We start from the raw sequence: 20,060 nt of genomic DNA on the forward strand, positions 1-20,060 counted from the left end.
GTTTTCTTTCGCTGTCCACTTTCTCTTACTCCTTCTACAATCTCACACATAATAATGCGACAACAAAGAAAGCATATATGCGTTGATTGGTTCAGATATAAATATTTCAATTATCTCTTACTATTTCGCCATTGCACTTATCTCAACCCAGGACGTGACCGATGAACAATGCGCAAGTTCCTTTCGTCTCTTCCGTCTCTAGTGAAACAGATGTATACGTGTCGGCTAGTCCGATTTATACTACGTACAATATTCTATATTCCTTTAAATCGGCCACGTCAGGGATGCGATGCAAGTCCGCATCTGGGAGCGATATTTAAAACAAACTTATTAAATGCTGACAAAACACTCTCTCGTCAAAGACGCAAACTTAAAATAAGCAAGGTTTATTCGTCGTGTTATTAATACTCGATTAACATTTAAATTTCAGCTTTTCGCAACTAAGAGCAAAATCTGTGTATGAATCAAAAAGTTTGTGTGTGCGTGGGTATGGTAAAGCGAGGACCCATAGCTATCTTCTTCTTCGTCTAACACGGTTCTTGCTTTCGCGATCTTACAGCACATGTCGTCGTATTGACGGAGACACTTGAACCTCGTTTTTCGTAACTTAGACCATTCTGGTAATTCGAGTCCGATCACACCGCAGCCAGAGAAAGATAGCCATAGGCGATTAGAGGGCTAATTTAGGCAAAGTTTAGATATAGCAGCCCCTGCAAAAATTGATATTTACTACTAAATTTTTCGTGATAACACGAGTGCAAGATATATCGATAAGATCGACTAATATATACGCGATTGTACTTCGATGATCATATTACGCGAGATCGATAAAAATTCCAATTCTTAAAAAAGCGATCAATTCAATTTATAAATACTGCATGTTATCCCTCTTTCCCGTGACAACACACGAATATCGAATGGATGTAAATGATGTGTGTAGTAAGTCACACGTACGTAAATTACCATCGCAATAAGAGCAACCAATGTGTAATAGAATAAATCATGTTTTAATAAAAATCGTTAGTTTTACAGCTTACGATATTGTAAGCTGTATCTATTATACGCGTGAATATTTTTTGCATTAGTTGCTCATTAGATCTATCTACGATGGACGAGGAAAATCATACATACGTTGCATAAACTACAAAGTTTTCAGTTGTCGCCGATTTCAAAATCTCCTGTACGACGTTATATGGAACGGAAAAGGAAATCGGGAAGTCTGAGGCTGCGGAGTTTGCTGTGTATGGATTGGCGTGTACGGCGCTTGCTGGAGGAGAGGGGAGCTCTGTTGATTTTGCATCGACGACAGAGACTGCCCGGGGGAGTGAGAGTGTAAATTTTGTTGATGATGCGGATACGACAGCGTGTGATGGCAGGGAGAGGATTGCGAATTCGCCGTCGGTGGGACGTTTAAATTATTTGCGACGCTGATGTTACTGGGGATGTTGAGACTGTTAGGACTGTTGGGGATTGTCAAGCTCTTCGGGATATTGAGCGCGTTCGGGAGATTCAAATTCGTGTTCAAGCTAGGCGGTAGAGAGAGAGTGGCTGACGTAAGATAGTGAACGTTGAAAGATGGACGGGGGGGCTAGTAAAGCCTCATACCTTCTTCAAATTTGACGATGAGAGGATCGACGGCGGGACTACCAATAAAACTTCCAGCCTCGCTGTTTCCTCTACCTTGATCCGATTCAGTAGTACTGCTGCCGTCATACTTTGGGTCATCTTTATGGAATAAAAAAATGTAAACATACTTGTCCATGCGCGCGATATTACCATATGCGCGATATCTATTTCCTTATTATCATATTTATCCTATTCAATATATCTATCCTTTTACCCTACACCTATCATTAATTCTAAATGAATAACGTTATCTTTAATCTTCATTATTAGCATCAAGTAAAATTATAAGTAAAATCGTTATTACGTTTTATATATAATCGCATTCGAGAGACTTTTAGATTTTTTTAATAATTATAACTGAGTAAATAAGTTTTATTATCAATCTTAATCGAATTTTAGCATAATAGAACAATATCCACCTTGACGGTTAAGCCACTCTTGATTCGGAGATTTTGTTGCTACTTCCGTGGCCTTCACAGGGTTGATGGGGTCACTAGAAATATTGCGTGGAGTCGTATGCATAAATGGGCAATGTGGCTTTCTACATCCTCCAGGTTGTGTTTCCCAATAACAAGGAATCGATTTACGATTTTTCTGCAAATAAGAATAGTTGAAATTTAATGTTTCTTATAATTAATTTCATAACTTTGACTAAATAGCATTATGATTTATACATATATAGAATATTTTTATTTCGCATACGACATACATCATTTCGTTTTAATCTTTATATAACCAGAAACTGCTTGCATATATGTTCATTTATTCAAACGAGATAATTAATACAAAAAATAAAAAAAGATAAAAAAGCAGCCAAGTGTATCACTTTATTAATAAACCTCCACCGATTTATATTTTGGAATATAATACTCAATAACTATACAATAAAAGATCTATCAAAAGCCAATGGCAATTTCTCCTTGCGCCACTTAAAAAGAAAAATGAATGCTTCTCTCGTGCGATGATATAATATACTCAAAAGAGTTTTCGTTGTACGTAACAGCAGAATACTATTTCTCGTGTATAAATTTGAAGCCAATAAGCACAAGTGTTCTTGCGATACAGTAAATTTATCGCATTATGTAAATTAGCATATTTCGTGCGAATTATCACAAACCAGCTAAGACGTATTTGTTTAGAGAATATACAGATTAGTACAAACTGATAAGCGCAGGTGTTCGTGATACATTACTTTCGTCACATGAATATCTACACTTATCTACTCTTGCTGATTCGTACCTATCCTTTAAACCAGAGGTCGGTAATTTTTTTCTATAAAAGACCAAATAGTAAATATTTTAGGCTTTGCAAGCTAAGAGGCAAAATCGAGGACGTTATGTAGATACTTGTATGGCAAGAGAGAGGAGAAAAAAACAAATGTGTTTTTGACTGAATTCTAGAATAATTATACGGAGATGTTTACAAAAACAGCTGGTGAGTCAAATTTGCCATGGATCGTAGTTTGCCGTGCGAGCCTTGCTCTAAATAAATAATTCTTAGCAGTCGACTCGTACTCGGCTTCCAAATTCAGTCCCATATATGTCACAATTCAAAATAAATTGGAAACTTAAAAATCATGAATACGAGAGAATACAAAGTGACAACATTAATCCATTCGGACTCATATTTCAATAAAGTAATCAGTCGCTATCGCTCGCTGTAATATATGTACAGTGTACAGATAAAAAAATATCAACAAGTCATAAGAGCAGCTGTTCCTAACGAAAGATGAAAAGATTGCTGCCACAATCTTGCATTGTAATGATATTTACCTTTAATTCCATGTGTCTGAAGTTACAATGTTCGTTAAGGCAATTTCCCTGTTGCCAGTACGAGCACATGGTTTCACAACCCAGAGCAGATGGTTCGTGTCTGTACGGGCAAAAGTCGCCCTGCGAGAATAAAAACAGTAAAATATAAAAGTTGTTTATTCGATAACTCGTTTCAATCATCATTGCGGAACAACGCGCACGACTTGCAGTGCCAATTCACATTGTCAATACTGCAAGCGTGATTAACGAAGCCATTCAATCCACGTGGCTTGCACGTGGCTTGCAAATACCACAAAATATATTTTTAATCGCTCAATCTAATTAAAATAAACATAAATCATATATAAGCCAAAGATAACAAGGCAACCATGCAATTCGACAAATGTTAAATATCTGCTTTCACATTTTGATGAAATATATTGCAAGATATATTCGCATGATGAATAAAGTCACGTGTGAACAGAACAATTTAAAAAGCCGTATCGTATATACGTAATTAATTGAGTAAATGAGGGTGCCCGCGTCTAAATTGAGCGGAAATCCCGACAAACGGATCGACTCGTGTCGTTTATATCTCAACATTTATGAGAGAAATTCCTGTCAACATGGCATCAAGATGGCCGACCTAACCTCGGCAAGGCCGACGAGTCCCGGAGCAATATGGTACGACCCGTGTCGCGCACTATCGAAATAACGTCAGACGGAAATCGGCCAGAGCGGAGCAGGGGGGGGGGGCGAAAGCCATGAGGGTGGCCCTCCGTTCTTACCTTCTTGCACGTGGAATAATAGAAGAAGTAGCAGTCCAGGTTCTTGTGGTTGTGCTCCATTTGTAAGAACTTGTAGAACGACGAGTGATCGTGCTCCTTGCTGCGAACAGAAATCGGATTCTCTAAAACTCGGAACTCGGAACTTTGTCGATCGGCAGGTCGAATCGGCGAGCGAACTGACGGGCGATCGCGAACGAATGCAAAAAAAAGGGGGGAGAGGACAGGCGACTTACCATTTCGTTCGGAACATGATCGTGCGATACGTGGTAAAATCTAGCGGAGTGAATCGCACAAACGGGGCTTAGCGACGCGACGACGATGCGGTCGGCGTTACGGTGCTAAACTGACGAGGTTTGCCGGTTTGAACGCGAATGAACGCGAACGGTCGCGCGAGAGCGACAACAAGCCCGCCGTTCCCCTTCGCCCCTGCCGTGCGATCGACTCCGCCGTTTTTTTCCACGCGTTTACCTCGCGCGAGCGAGGGCTCGTGTGTACAACACCGCCGTGTCAGCCGTCAGCCGTCGCCGTGTATACGTACACACACGTTCGGCAGCGAGTCCCACGGTGACCTCCTTGCTCTCTGCCCCGTCTGTGTTTTCGCTCCCTTTTTTTCCCGGCCTCGTGAGCGCGCGCGTGCCGGTATTCGGCTGGAACACGAGTCCGCTCGGTCCTTCCCTCGTCCTCGTTCTCGACGGTGTCGGTGTCGATTTAACCCCGTCGACTTGCCGTGCCGTGCCGTGCCGTGTCGTGTCGTGGTGCGTGCTCCGTCCCGTTGCTCCACGATGCCGCACACGATCACGATCCCCGTATTTCCCGTTCCGTCGACACTGCTGCCAATCGCCGACCGCCGACGTTGCAATCGTTGCATCGCGCGGTGCAATGCAGGTGCAGCCAAGTGCAGCCACGGTCGCCAATACTCGCCAGTGGCGGCCTGTTCGAAAAATGCAACACCTTTTTTCTTTGCCGCCACGTGTACGGCTCCGAGGATATGTTATTTATTTCTCCCCGAATCGCGTTGTATTTAAATTTAACATAATAGTGCATGATATAATACAATTCGATATATATATACATTGTGATTAAATAGAAATTAAGAAACGTAATGAAAAACAGATTCACACGTACGGTTTTCTGATATTTATTTTATATTTTTTCTTACAAAGCACGATTTTCAATTTTGTCTTTAAAGAGAATGTATAATTGTGATTAATTTAACTGTACTACTTCAACCCCTTCAAAAATCTTAAATGACAAAAGCATTGAAAAAACGAGACACATCATATGTCTATGTACAACTACATACACAATCTCGACATTGTATACATTTTCGTATAAACGTACACATGTGTATATATGTATTTATTTTGAGGAAGTCATGCGCGAATCAGGGGAACAGAAACACTCTCTCTTCTCTCTCTTGAATCTTTCGATATCTTTGTAATGACTTTATTGAGAAAGTGATATTCGTCTTCTTTACATTAAAAAGATGAAACTACATTTTGGCCATCGCTTCTTTTAATTCCACAAAAAAAAGCTGGAAATATAATTATTAAATGTCACTCATACTTGTACAATTCATCGATGAAACAATAACACAGTACCTTTGTTACGATATAATATTAACTTGAAGATGGATAATATATATTGCCAAATTTTTGTATTATATAACTCATTTCACCACATATTACATTAATCAACGCAGATTATATAATATTTCATTTTAATATTGCTGAAATATACATCAAAATAATATATTTCAACAAAGTACGCCACATTTACTATCCTCGAAACGAAGCTATAATAATTCAATAGGTGTTACATTGAAGTGATGTATTCCCGATGTTGATGTGTGCTTATCCTATGTAAATTATCTAATAACCGTAATGTTTGACAACAAAAGCTACGGAGAGATAGCGAACGTGGTAAAAGCGATTTACATCGATTCGTCTATGCTCTCTGTGTGAACGAATGTGTGGAAATTGCACAACCCACTCTTGGGATCTCTTAGCGCTTTACTATCGAAATATGACGCTCTTCAAATGTATGTACTATATTTCTGCTAATATATAAAATAGGTTCATTTCGTAAATTATGGCTGCATCGTTATTTCGACCCATGTATCACATGGCCCGTTGATATACGATATGAACTTACGAAATGGGACCGTCGCTCATGCACCAAACGGCATGATTGTTCTCCCTCCTTTGTTCATATATATATATATATTTATTTATTTATATATGTAACACTTTTGGAATCTTACTAACTAAAATAACTAGTACAAAGTTATGTAAGTGTTATAGAATTACATGCATCCACAAGCTTTGCCTGTGTCTCCAAACATGCCTCCAAAAGCTTTGACAATGCTAAAATAAAAAAAAACATGTTATCAATATATCAATCCAAAACAATATATATAGCAATATAACTGAAATAAAGCTAATAACAAAGTTTAACATCGGATAACAATATAAGAATCTTATACAGGAATGACAATTGTCTAATATAATCATAAACCATTTATATAAATGGAAATATATTGAAAAGCCTAAATAATTATAAACTATAAACGCATTCTACTGAAGTGTAATATTATACGATTTTATTATGCGGTTAATTCATCACATTCAACTTCCTAAAGTTTGTGTTAACGATATAATTAAGTATGTGTCGTATGTTTAATATAATATAACTAAGTACTTAGAATATATAAAAAGGAAGAATTCAAGCTTTGCACGGTTTGAAGCAATTTCATTTTATGTACAGCTACGTAGCACTTGTGGCTAAATGGATATGAAGATTAAGATTATACATAAAGTCTTTCCGTTATTTTGGATATATATATATTTGGTATACATTATTTTAAAGCCTTTACGTTAGAAAATGGAAAGAGGAAATAAACAATCCTTCATTTATATATGAAATATAATATAAAAAATTATAATATACATAAAAAAACATCATGCACGCAATATATGAAATACTTCCATATATATAATATAGAGGTGCATTTAAAGTATAGATATTTTTATATAAAACTTCAAAGATTAAAAACAAATAAAACTTTAGTTCAATATACAATAAAAACGTATTTGGTATATATTAATTAATACCAAACATGTTTGTATAAATGTAATTAGTTCTCCAAAAAAGGAACTATGAGCAAACTTTAGGAAGTTGATCTAAATCAGACTTGAAAGATAAGAGACATCAATACAATTGAACTGCAAGGAGACTATGTTCCTGCAATACAAAATGTTATCAGATATGTATAAACGTGTTATACATATAAGCAAATCCTTCATTGTAGATATGATATGTGCATTATAAAAAGCTTATCCCCGTATATATGTATATACGTATATATGTTAGTGTATATATATAGATATATATATATACACACATATATCTGAAAGTAACAAAAACTTCAACTTTTAGTTTTCATCTTTTTCTAAGCCTACATATATTATGCTACCTTCAGTCATTGCGTTCACTAGTCAAATATTAGATAACTACATCTTATTGCACCAAACCGTCTCAAGCAAATACACCATCACATAGATATACAATTGCGATCATTTGTATTCGTCTATTTAGACGAAAATATTTGCCGAGGGAACGCACCGTTCGAAGCCGCATTTAAATGGAAATCTATCTAAATGGCGTATCTATGATACATGAAATTATGTATATTAAGAGCAGAAATTTACATTATGAAACAAATTTCAATCGCATCATGTATTCGTATACGCTAAAAAAATACTTTCCATTTATGTAGGATCGACCAGCAATCCGTCGTAGAAACTAAATCTATCGAAATCAAACTCTAAGTGAGCTAATCAGGACCAATTGTAAACTGAAAAAAAACCTTGTATTAAAAGGACCATTATTAATCCATCATATTACGATTCTCTCCTTTAAAAATTCATCGAGTCAATTCGCCGTATTCTAAGGTTCCTATAAATTATTTCAAGGATACTCTAGAGCGACTACTATAGACCAACATCTCCAAATTTTATACAGTCTTATTGAAACGTCTCACGTCACTGTATTATTATTATTTATAATTTTCATCATTCGATGAATCATTAAATCAGTCAATGCAAAATTATGTATACGACATAATGCATGATACCACCAGGTCACAATTCCTATTTAAAGTCTATCCGTAGGCTCAACTAGCATATATTTCTAAGTTACAATCGTCTGTTTTAAATCATTGTGCTTCACAGGATGCTCTTACGGATCGTTATGTTTACGGAAAACAAAATATAAAAATATGACCACGTATAGAATCAACCAATACGCCTAAATTGTTATGTACTGACTAGTCACTTGCTTCTTCCGTACATGTACGTACACAACCTCCTAAAGTCCTGATACAAATACTACGCTTCATAAGTATAATGCACAAATATGCAAGTATACTACTCAATTTTCATCTTAAAACAGAGAAATGCTGAAGATACCTAGCACGTTTCCTTATTAATACAAATCCAGTTCTAAACAAATCGTTTTCTTCATTTATCTACATATTTACCGTATTTTAAGACTATTATTTCGTTTTCAGAAGGATATGTATACCATGTAAGTATGTATGTATGTATAGACAAAAATTGTTATTTATCTATACATACATTTATAACAAAAAATACGCATAATGTAATAAATACGATCATACACAACTTTCAGCCACGCTACCCCATAAACAGCCGACATACCGACGATTTATCGCTTATCAAAAATTCGTACAAGACAAACCACTAATTTCACAGTAAAACAGAAAACGGGCTAATATTGTAGTTTATTATCGCCTTATATTCGATCACGGTAAGAAAGTTAATATTTTCTCATTTAAGTTTGCGTCGTATATGCATTCATACGATTCTTATCACTGTGTTTGACATTTTAAGCAAAAGATCTAAACGGCAGTTACTAGCATAATTACGGCAGACGAGAATAATGTCTTAAAGTACAGTTATAGACCTGATAGTGCTTCCAAAAAGATTTAAATTGTCCTAATCCTCGTTAATTCACACGTGTAAAGTTAAAAATTATATTGTTAACGACAATAACTTTATTAAAATAAACTAAAAGTCTCTTCGCTTTACATAAAGATATCCTAAACTTGTCAAAAGAAATGTCTTTTGCATTATAAAAAATATAACTGGTTAGGACTTATTAGAACTGCAACATGTGGAGCAATCAAAACAACTGGTATGCTATCTCTTAATAGACCATGAAGCTCTATTACTACCTCCAGGACCGTCTTCCAGTCTTTGATTTTGCAGCTCTGAAATAGTTTCGTGCAAGAGTTTCTTTTCTTCCAGAAGACTCGCAATGTCGTCTTCCGCGGCGCTTAAACGAGATCTTATTATATCCGATTCCTCTTTCACGCGCATTAATCTCGCATTTTCTTCCGACAGTCTTTCCAAAGCTCCCATACGACGTCTCAATTCTTCGTTATCCGATTTCAGCTGCTTACTGGATTGTCTTAGAGCTTTCAATTCCCTCTCACACTCCGTATTCTTAAGCGTGTAACTGTTGTCATTCGATAACGTCGTATTTGAATGGCTCTCACCTACTGTAGTTACTAAAATAAAATAAAAAAAGAAAATTATTATTTGACCTACTACAAATTATATTGTAAACTCCAACAAAAACATACAAATATAACACTATTTAGTTTCTTTCAGAAGAAATAGTTGAAAAGGAATAAATATACTAAAATATACATATGTCTAAGAGCCCGGGCACATGGAAAAACTTAAGCAGTAAGACGTAAGCAGTAAGGAGATCAACAGTTTTGATTCGCTTACGATATGTCTTCAGTTCTTAACTGTGATTAGCTTACTATTTAAATCTTACTGCTTAAGTTTTTCCATATGCCAAAGCCTTAATCACCAACGTCAGATATGTGCAATATAAAATATATAATCTTTATGATAAAAAATAGATACAGATTATAAATTATATTAACTAGGATATATATACTTATAACAAAGAATATTTTTTAATCAATTTGAGACTCAATATTTGCCTATTGTTCATAATAAATTAATTAATTACCTAAATTAGACAACCAATCTCAAATTTATTTAAAAAATATATTCCTGCTACCAATTCTTCCATTTTAAGATGTAGCCTATATAAATCTAATAAGTAACACATAAAATATAAAACAATTAATAATGAAAAGTAAGATGATTGCTATTTGTAGACCAACAAATTTTTCTTTATATGCATTAATATTTTTATATGCAATAATAAGATCATAATTCATGCTTACTTAAATGCGCTAATATTTTATTTATATTATATATACATATATCAATTATGTCCAGATCAAATAATTAATATATTAAGCTGTGCGATAGTAATAAGCAGCGAGATCTAAAGCTACTTGTCTACATGTGTTATATCAATGCTCACATTCGTAAGGCCGCCTGGGTGCAGAGAACAGTTATGCAATATGTAATATTAATTACTTCGAAACTGAAATCTGCCACTTGCCACAATGTAAAAATCTACATGTAATACCAACTCACAAGTACATGTGTTTACAGGCGCAGGGACGACGTAACTAAGATTAAGATCGCATAAAGATCGGAAAAGAAAAGTCAACTCAATGTCAACTGCAAGTGGCAGAAGCAAGTGGATACACCTCGCCCGACGACGAGTGTTACTTACCAACGGGTTCGATGTGAAACACGCCGCTCATGTCCCGTGCTATCCTGAGTTTGGAAATATTTAAATCTATCGGGATCGGGCCCGGGGAAGTTATGTTATTTGGCGGACGATCCTCGTTTAAACGTAACGATATATTTTCTAAGTGTATCTGAAATAATAACATGTGCGTATTGGCAATAAATCTTGGAATTATACCTCGAACGAAAAGAGATCATGTCCAGAAGACTCGGCAATCTTACGAGAATACCCACCTGCATAGGAATCGGTTTAGGTATGATCTCGTCCTCTGCCAAATCCGCCAAACCCGTCACCGAGCTCATCGACAATGACATTCCTACGTTAGCGACTCTCATTTCTAGCTTATTCTCGAATAAATTCATAACGTTCTCTTTATCATGCACATTAATCCCGGACGAACGCGATGTATCTTGCTCAGACAATCTAGCGCGGTCTTGAGATGCTGATCTACTACTGTCGCTCGTGTCTTTTTGACTGGCGTCCGACAATCTACGAGAGTCTTCCGGATTTTTCAAGCTATGATCCAAACGTAGCTTAATACGTGATCTGCAGTCAGAATCGGATGGTAATTCTATCCAGCCTCGAGATCGCGAACTGAACTTGGTCTATCAAACAGAATGCGTTAACATATTAAATTCGAATAGATCTAGAAACTGTGTAATATAGCTAGTAAAGTATCTATTTCCATATTGATTACATTATTGCTCAAGTTGCAATATCATGTTGCGAAATTAGATGAAATATGATCTGTACGCTAAATGAGTGACTTAATGATAATTTTTATGTCAGTTACAAATTATAAACAACTCGACTTTAATTTAATAAGAGAATTAAAGACGTAATTATTCAATTTGTTAATTACAGGATGAAAATCTACTGTTACATGTGTTAATAAGAAATGTCAAAGCCAAGCCTCTTCTGGATTAAGAGTTATTATGCAGAAAGGCCACATTCAGATGCAAAAGCATATTGATGCGCTAAAGCAATTCTATGTATAGTGTCTAATATGTGAAGCAATATTAATAATCCCATATAAAATAATATATAAAGCAAATAAAATAATGCGTATGTATTTACAATGCTTAGCATAATCAGGCCATATATATTATTCTAAATATATATATTGTAATGCAAGTTCATTACCATGCCATACATTTCATTATCGCAATTATAATCAATAAAAACTTCAAAACTCGATTTGTATCAACTGTTTATGGAAATCATAAGAAATCAAAAGCGTAACTTACTTACATCGTAAGCATTCTAATTTAATGATAAAAAAATAATTGTATTTTTTTTATTTTACGTCTTTAATTACTCTGTCAAACAAGAAAGATAAAAGCAGAAACATTATAATGCAATTATCTCATTTTAATAAAGCAATATTGCAAGAAAATATAATTATTGTTAAAAATTGAAAAGAAGTGGGAAGAACCAACAACCAATAACCTAGCAACAATAGATGTTAAATAATTAACTCATTAATTTGCATATACATATATAAATTAGTATGTTCCGACTTCACCAAGTCTTCTTCAGCCGTAACATAATATTTAAAGACAGTAATACATTAACGTATCATAGAAACGAAAATCATTAATTCTTACTATTGGATCCAATTTATTCTTCCCTCCAAATGAGAAATTAATTATAGATTATCTAATTGTCACTATCACTGACTGCGTTTCATCTCTGTTTTATCTTTAACTTCATACAGATGCAACGACAATTTTAAGTTATGTATTCGTCATGCTTTCAAACCGTAATGTGGCTTCTTGTGATAATTTTATTAGATTGCGACTTTCTAGCTTATTTTTTCTTTATTTATTTTATATTTGTTCCATCGTTTGACTTATTTCAATCTGGTTTCTATGATACGTTAATGTATTACTGTCTTTAAATATTATTTTACGGTTGAAGAAGACTCGGTAAAATCGAAACGTACCAATTTATATATGTATATGCAAATTAATAAGTTAATTATTTTACATCTATTGTTACTCGGTTATTGCCCCTCTTCTTTTCAATGTTTTTATACATACGGATTATTCTTTTACTTAATAATTATCATTATATGTAATATAATATAAATACATAAATTTTTTAATATACTTCTATTTGGTTAGCTCCTTTTCCATAAAAATTTGCAACTGCATATCAACGGTATGACAAATAATGGTATGACGTAAATTCGTATCGTTATGTAATTACAGTATTATACTTATTGTATAATATTATACTTGTTAAAACATTATTAAAATTTTGTTGACTCTACGAGATCCATCAACAGTGTGATAACAGCATGTTACGTAGTTCAATATCAATACATGCATTTTTAACGGTGTCTAAGATTAATAAATGTATGAATGGTTTTGCCAATACCTTTCTCTTGACCTGCCACAAGTGCCACATAAAAACATTCACAAGAGAAGGAGAGACGCGGGAGAGGCATGCAAAAAAAGTTAAAAGACAGAAATTGTATAAATATACATTTATAATAATGTCAACTGGTTATATAATGTAAAATTGTAAAAACAATGAGCAAATTACTGCGAAACTACTCAAGTATTAGTAGTAGCTTATGCACAAGTAACCCGCTATTTCAAATATATACTCTAATTGGAAAGGTTTACTATGACTTATAATCACAAAAAGTTAAATGCAGTTTTTTTTTAATTACAACAAAATGTATTGTTGCGTGAAGAAAAATAATTTTTTTACGATTAAAACTCAAATATCAATCAAGTTATTACAAAATATAAGATTCTGTATAAATATAATTTTTTAATTATATTCAAGGTACTTTAAATTAGCACACAAATAATGTTGAATGAATAAGCTATATTATGTGAAAGTAATAAAATTTCCATAGTAAAAGAAGGAGAATAAATTTTTATTGCGGCAGTACGATTAATAATAAAGAATTTTGTTCGTTTAAAAAGAGCATAATTATGTAATAATATAGCATAACGTATATATATGTTTACTTTATATTACATCAGTTAAAATGTAATTTGGCTCACCTGAAATTCGTCCCAAGGAATAGATGAACACTCATCATTGTCAATGTTGGAAACTTGAACCTTGATAATGGAAGAATAATCACAAGATTGGTGTATAAATTCGACTTTCGACAGCTTGAACGTCGCCATGGAAACCTGCGGATAAGAAAATAAGATTCTATTTCTATCGTCTTCGATAAACGCGAAAAATTGATTTACAAACTGACTACGGTACTCACTATATCCTTCCTTTTGCATACGCTGTCCATAGACTTTTCACTTTGCGTGTCCGGCGTTTCTTCCACAACTTCAGTCGCTTCTTCCACGGCCGTTATCCTAATCGAATTATCGATGCCGAATATCGCGTCGATCTTCCCTTGATCTTGAAGGCTGACCAAAACATAATTCTCGCTGTCCGAGCTAACGTCGCTTCTCATGGACACTGTATCGCTACTACCGTCTTCCGGAGAGGCCTTCAAGGCCGAATCGATCGACGTCATTAGATTGCTGAATCCCTTTTTCATAGACGAGAGATTGACGTTGAAATTATTCGGAATGAAGGGCGTGCTCGAGTCTGACTTGCTATGCTTATGCGTAGCTTCCGTTGTATGTTTCTTTTCGTCGCTCGGATTGCCGATATACTGCGGCCCGGAACTCTCGGGTATGCACCATATTGCATTCGTTGGACCCTCCTGGTCGCCTTTTTTGGTGCCGTTTTGTTTAAAAGTGACGACCGGCGGAGCGGAATGCGAGTAATCCATCGACAACATGGACGATGCCTCGCTCTGAGGTGTCTCTACGTCGTTGCTCGTGTTCATTCTCTTAGCGCTAAAATCGACACGTGCGCCCACGCCCACCGTGCTAGTATGCCAGACCGTGGACGAGCCGACGAAGTCGTCCGCTATGCTGGACGAGTCAGGCATAACGGATTCTAGATCGCCGCCGGAATTCTCTTTACCGGGTGTGTGCGACGGCATCACAAACGTCACTTCCACCTGCGGTATCAACGCGCCTATGATCACCGATCCGCCGCTCTCAACTTTCAAAATCTTATTCGAGTCCACGGCCAGGTACGTAGCCATTTCGGCAAGTATCTCCGACAATCTGAGTAAGAATAAATATTGATAATGATTTATCTGTACGCTAACTAAATTGCTTATATATGCCAGCCCGTGAATATCGGCGGCCGAAGGCTTCTCCGTGGCTAATAACGAGTCTGCGGTAAAATGACACCACAGCGTTAGAGGGAACGCGTCCAGAAACGGTACGGGCCGACTCTGGCCGACGGCTCGTGCTCCGAAAAAGTCTCCCCAAACGGGCTCCAAGTTGCAGCACCACACGTCCTTCGCCTCTGTCCACAAAAGTTCTCTATTTAGTTGACGAAGCAACTCATTTACGGAATTGCTGCTGAAATTTGGCGGTATTTGCCTAATATTATCAGCGCCTAAAATACAGAACAAAAAAAGGATACTAAAAAATTGATAAAAAAGAACTAGATGTGATACTGATATTGGCAATATCGTAAATACATACCTGCACAATGCGCTAGAAATTTATCCGTTACTACATGAAAATCTCCCGATTTACTGGGAAACTCTGCACCAAAGAACATTTGTCCCATTTGAAATGCATTGAGGCACTGCGCCAAATCCGCTCTCGAAGATCTTTCTGTTGATCGAACATTTGTTATAGATGCTCTGGAAGTTTGAAGATGCAAGGACTTGGGTCTGTCTTTCTGGTTTGGGTAATCCTGTTGACTTTCGAAGACTATCTAAAAATACAAACATTCACATCACTAAAATAAAATGAGAAAATGGGATAATGTATTTAAAGTATGTACTGATATATTTTAACTTACTCTTGGAAGTATAGCCTCTATTTTTACATCAAAATACATTAAACGAGAAGAGCTCAGCTGCTTGTCTTTTCCCATAAGAGAATGATAAAGATTCAATGCAAAAGAATTAAACCAAAGGCACGAGCAGACGTCGAAATTTATTTGAATGGGATTGAGCTGTACATAAAACTTGGGCGGCGGCACTAAAAAATTATACATTATTTAATAGTGAAGAAGTTATCGAATAGAATAAAGAGACTTGTACAAATTTCTGCTTACAGGGAAAAGTAATATCTCCCGGATAATAGTAATAAGTAAACTCAGCATGAAGTATCGTTACGTCTTCTGGAAGACTAAATCTGTCACGATCGCCTAAATAAAAGTTTAATTTAAATATATAGGATATACAATGAATATAATGATATAGGATATGACATATAATGAAGGCTGAGTAATGGAAGTAAAATTTCAGTCTAGAGTTACCTAAATTCGATCTCACATGCAATATTATACGTCATTTTGTCGAAATATTAAAACAGCATTTAGCAACATCGTTGTAAATAATATATAGTATCTTATGTAATCTCTAAGATTTTTTACAAATAATATGTAATATCAATATTTTTTAAGTATACATTGCACATTGAATATTACAGATTACAGATTAACCTTAATTTATTTAACATAGACTACATGTAATAGAAAATAAAAAAGAAATAAAAAAGAAAGGTAAAGCAATAAAACTACTTGTCAAAATAAATCAAATTCAGCTAAAAACTTCATATGCGATGTTACATTCAAACAAACTACTAATTTTTTGTACCTGGGGTATGTTTTTTCCTGGTTTGAGCTGTACAATTACCAAATAAAATAATTATTGTCGAACTTGATACGACTATTTCGATAAAGAACCTGATAAAAACAAATAACTCGAACAAGTATTAAACATATAATACCTGAGATGAATTCTTTTGGCATTGGATTACGCGACGTTGTTGTCACTTTGTACAAGGTAAAATCATCGATCCTGATAATAATGCACGTCGTCATTAGTTTGGCAAGCTGCTCCAAGACATAATTTTTCACTGGATTACCACTAGGATGCTGAGACTTTTTTTGCTCAGATGGTGTGACATTTGGATTTTGTGGTTGATTATTTTTTTCCAAATTCTCTCTGGAGCCTTTCGTACCACTTCCTGTTTCACATAAAATCAAATAATATGCAAATTCTTCCATCAATTATGTATTATATTAAATAGGCAGTATATTTGTATATACACAAACCTGTTACGTTCCCTTGGCTTCTTGTTAAAGGAGAATGTTGTGTTCTTCCAGAATCTATGAGATCCATAAACTGACTTCGGAACGAACTCAACGACTGTTGCAACCATTGGTTGTGAGGTGTAGCATTCTCTCTGTATTTTGGCCAATGTTTTCTATCCGCCATTGCCAGATGATACGGATAATAATCAATTTGAAATCTAACTAATGAAATTTGTAATGCACCACCGTCCTTCAGATCGGGATGTAATGATCTGCCTCCTGTTTCAATAATATTAGTAATTAATTAATAATAAGATAAAAGTAAATATTGTATGATGCAGAAGAAAATCGTGAACTATACTCAGTAGATATTAAATGAATAAAGTAGTAAATAACATGCTCTCAATAAATATTTCAACGTGAAAACAAATAAAATCTTTTGGACTTACCACCAGCATCATCGCACAAGTGAAGATCGATGCGTTGCGAAAGAAAATGATATGACGTTTCTACAACATCATATCTCGTAAATATTTTTGAAATCGCTGTAGTGTACTGACTTTTTGTTCTGTTTTGCTGCTGAGATACCTGCGCCTGATATTCTGGTAAAACCTTAAATTATAAAATAGACAAATAAATAAATCATTGGGGTTTTATATTAAAAATTAAACAAATTGCGCAAACCTCTAATTTTCTTGCAGCTTTTGTTTTCCGCTCGAGAACGGTGGCTTTCTCGATAAGACCACCCAAAGAGTCGAGAAAATGGAGCGCAGCTTTCAGTTGTGAATCTGTCAATACCCACAGAAGATCATCTAAAATAATTACTAATCTGGAGCCCATGACGAAACAATCTGTAATAAAATAAAATTGACTTAGTGATGAGCAACGTATTTATCAACAGGTATTTATCAATAGCATCAATGCTTACAAACCTGATATTCTTTTCTTTATCGTAATTCGACATCTTGCTTGGTTTGTAAGTAAACGAAGTGGCGTCAGATTATGATCCTTAGTACTTTGAGCTTCTATTCTAACGGTCTGCCATTCTAATTCTTTAAAGATAAGTAATTGTCCTCGATCAGGATCTTTTACTCTAGTGGTTCTGAGATCGCAACGCTGCCATGTCGCCGACTTGGATTCCACCATAATCCGGTTCATCTAAATAATACAACGTATAGTTTTAAACAAATGTCAATCTGTCTGCGTCTAATTTACTTCACTTCTTATATCATGTGCTACAATAATATCGTACCTGGACTGAGGCAATGAACGCAGGACTTTTAAATGTAACCAGCACAGTGTTAACAGCTATTGTTATTCCATCAATTACTTTATGTATAAAAGAATACTTTGCAGGACCGGCGTATGATGCTATACCCTGCGGGGAAGACATGCTTCTCAGATCCTCACATGTTTCTACATCTATGTGAACCTCATCCAAACTCTGCAAATATTTTAATTGTTTGTAGTTTTGTTACGCGTACACTACACATAATGGCGAAAGTCATATTTATCTACAATCTGTAACTGTTATTTACCAAAAAGATAGGAACACTTTTCAGTTTGGTCCATTGTATGCGAAATGAAACTTTATTGCACCAAGCATTAGTTAATCTTAACCACGATGGCAGCTCTAGTAGATCCGTGAGGACTGTTTCATCAAGTTCTAAATTCGATAGCTCTCCTTCACCTTTGAATGTGCTCAGGTTTATCTTATCAGCAGATAAATTCTTGGTAAACCTACAATACACCATATAAAAGCTCAACAGGCAAAATATATTACTTGCCATTAGTTACGAGGATTTTAAAGCAAATAATAACAATATGTTTTATATAAATTATGTAAAAATTATCTAATTTGTGTACTTTGATGAGATTTGTACATTTATATAAATATAATTAGCATTGCTGTAAATTTTTATGTATATAATATCATATAACTGTTGCTAACTCAATTAATATCCTAATAACTTTGACTAATAAAAAGATGAAAAAATAAAAAAATCAGGGACGAAGCATATGACGAGTGTCGATTGCGATTGGGAAGAGCACTTTCTCTCGTGACTTTCTCTCGAAACTGCTCTACGAATGTACCCAATAACCCAATATTACAATTATACAGAGGATACGGGAAAGGAGAATGTGACAACTGTATCGCAATGACAAGACGTACGTCTCGACAATAAGGAAGGATAAAGGAGTTACGTGACGTGTGACTTGTATGTAGAACGGGACAATTTTTTTTTTTTTTACGTGTCACTTGAGACCGTGAGATTGTGTTCCAGGTTAATCAATCGCGATTGCATGAATAGTACCTCGATAGGTGTTTTAACAGCTGATTTTTGATGATCGAGACCATCTTTCGGTCGTGTCGATGAGCCTAAATTCTTACAGCGGTTAATAAGAGGTAATACGTCTCAGCATGGTTAGTTTGACACCACACATATCTACAGCAACTTCTAACTATATATATACACATAGTTATATACTGTATTTGACATATATATATCTATATATACGTATATCGTATATATGAGCCCGCGAATGAAATGATCCCCCCTTATCTTAAGCCTTGTATCCACGACAATTCACGATATGTGCTAGCAGAGAGAAGAATGGCCGCGTTCAGCAGACCAAGCTGCTGAGTAGCAGTCGAACGTGATTGGCTCTTACTTTTAGAACCAACCAATCAACGCAGAGTGTTGATAAGACGAACTCAACAGTTGTGTCTGCTGAACGCGGCCAATGAGAGGCAGGTCAATTCTTACGACTCACGACTTTACGACTCGCATTGTAGACCTAGCATTATTGCACTATTACTACGTTTACGCGAGCGTTACTTCTGTAGTAACTTATGGCCGATCTACAATAGCTGTAGTAAGCTGTAATAAGCCTCAAGATGTAAGAAATTGACCAATCACAGTCGATTATTCTCCTCACATTCGCCTGTAATTGGTCAATTTCTTACGGCTTGAGGCTTACTACAGCTTACTATAGTTATTGTAGATCGGGCATTATGATAATTCACTCGTTTACGCGGAGTAAATTATCGTAAATTACTACAAAATCCCGTTTACGCGAAGAA

At 35.3% G+C, this 20,060-nt stretch overlaps 2 protein-coding genes across 8 annotated transcripts; both read right to left on the minus strand.

The window, feature by feature from the left end:
* Positions 1-4,974, minus strand: LOC112461024 (zinc finger CCCH domain-containing protein 11A-like). Of its 3 annotated transcripts, none has more exons than XM_025026043.1 (6): positions 4,704-4,974; positions 4,166-4,265; positions 3,399-3,518; positions 2,046-2,220; positions 1,606-1,725; positions 1-710 (listed from the first exon to the last, which is right to left on the minus strand). In XM_025026043.1, the coding sequence occupies exons 2-6, from the start codon at positions 4,223-4,225 to the stop codon at positions 679-681; spliced, it is 507 nt and encodes a 168-aa protein (XP_024881811.1). In that variant the 5' UTR covers positions 4,226-4,265; positions 4,704-4,974; the 3' UTR covers positions 1-678. The 3 variants fall into 3 exon arrangements, with proteins under 3 accessions (XP_024881811.1, XP_024881809.1, XP_024881810.1); XM_025026041.1 differs by lacking the exon at positions 4,704-4,974 and adding an exon at positions 4,399-4,603; XM_025026042.1 differs by lacking the exons at positions 1-710; positions 4,704-4,974 and adding an exon at positions 4,399-4,601 and having other exon boundaries at positions 1,495-1,725.
* Positions 4,975-7,232: 2,258 nt separating this feature from the next.
* LOC112461028 (UHRF1-binding protein 1-like) lies at positions 7,233-19,441 on the minus strand. 5 transcript variants are annotated; one of them, XM_025026058.1, is made up of 19 exons: positions 19,291-19,441; positions 18,514-18,715; positions 18,228-18,419; positions 17,908-18,133; positions 17,660-17,826; positions 17,425-17,587; positions 16,997-17,254; positions 16,669-16,908; positions 16,536-16,562; positions 15,992-16,084; positions 15,734-15,915; positions 15,409-15,646; positions 14,115-15,319; positions 13,897-14,031; positions 13,256-13,267; positions 11,107-11,478; positions 10,856-11,003; positions 10,598-10,611; positions 9,672-9,758 (listed from the first exon to the last, which is right to left on the minus strand). In XM_025026058.1, exons 1-19 carry the CDS (start codon positions 19,332-19,334, stop codon positions 9,756-9,758), a joined length of 3,921 nt encoding a protein of 1,306 aa, XP_024881826.1. In that variant the 5' UTR covers positions 19,335-19,441; the 3' UTR covers positions 9,672-9,755. The 5 variants fall into 5 exon arrangements, with proteins under 5 accessions (XP_024881822.1, XP_024881825.1, XP_024881824.1 ...); XM_025026054.1 differs by lacking the exon at positions 10,598-10,611 and having other exon boundaries at positions 7,233-9,758; positions 19,291-19,440; XM_025026057.1 differs by lacking the exons at positions 10,598-10,611; positions 16,536-16,562 and having other exon boundaries at positions 7,233-9,758; positions 19,291-19,439.
* Between the last annotated feature and the right edge of the window lie 619 nt (positions 19,442-20,060).

This window comes from Temnothorax curvispinosus, unplaced genomic scaffold (genome assembly GCF_003070985.1).
Source record: "Temnothorax curvispinosus isolate PA1 unplaced genomic scaffold, ASM307098v1 QBEX01011001.1, whole genome shotgun sequence".
Classification (NCBI taxonomy): Eukaryota; Metazoa; Arthropoda; class Insecta; order Hymenoptera; family Formicidae; genus Temnothorax; species Temnothorax curvispinosus.

What these genes read in the sequence shown, in the direction of transcription:
- LOC112461024 (XM_025026041.1), bottom strand. An exon ending in TCAGACACATGGAATTAAAG is followed by an intron (nt 2,221 to 3,398) that starts GTAAATATCATT and finishes TCTTATTTGCAG; the next exon opens with AAAAATCGTAAATCGATTCC. An exon ending in AGAGTGGCTTAACCGTCAAG is followed by an intron (nt 1,726 to 2,045) that starts GTGGATATTGTT and finishes TATTCCATAAAG; the next exon opens with ATGACCCAAAGTATGACGGC.
- LOC112461028 (XM_025026054.1), bottom strand. Translation starts at nt 19,334, where the DNA reads ATGGTCTCGATCATCAAAAATCAGCTGTTAAAACACCTATCGAG. An exon ending in CTGTTAAAACACCTATCGAG is followed by an intron (nt 18,716 to 19,290) that starts GTACTATTCATG and finishes GGTGTATTGTAG; the next exon opens with GTTTACCAAGAATTTATCTG. An exon ending in GATAAAGAAAAGAATATCAG is followed by an intron (nt 17,827 to 17,907) that starts GTTTGTAAGCAT and finishes ATTTTATTACAG; the next exon opens with ATTGTTTCGTCATGGGCTCC.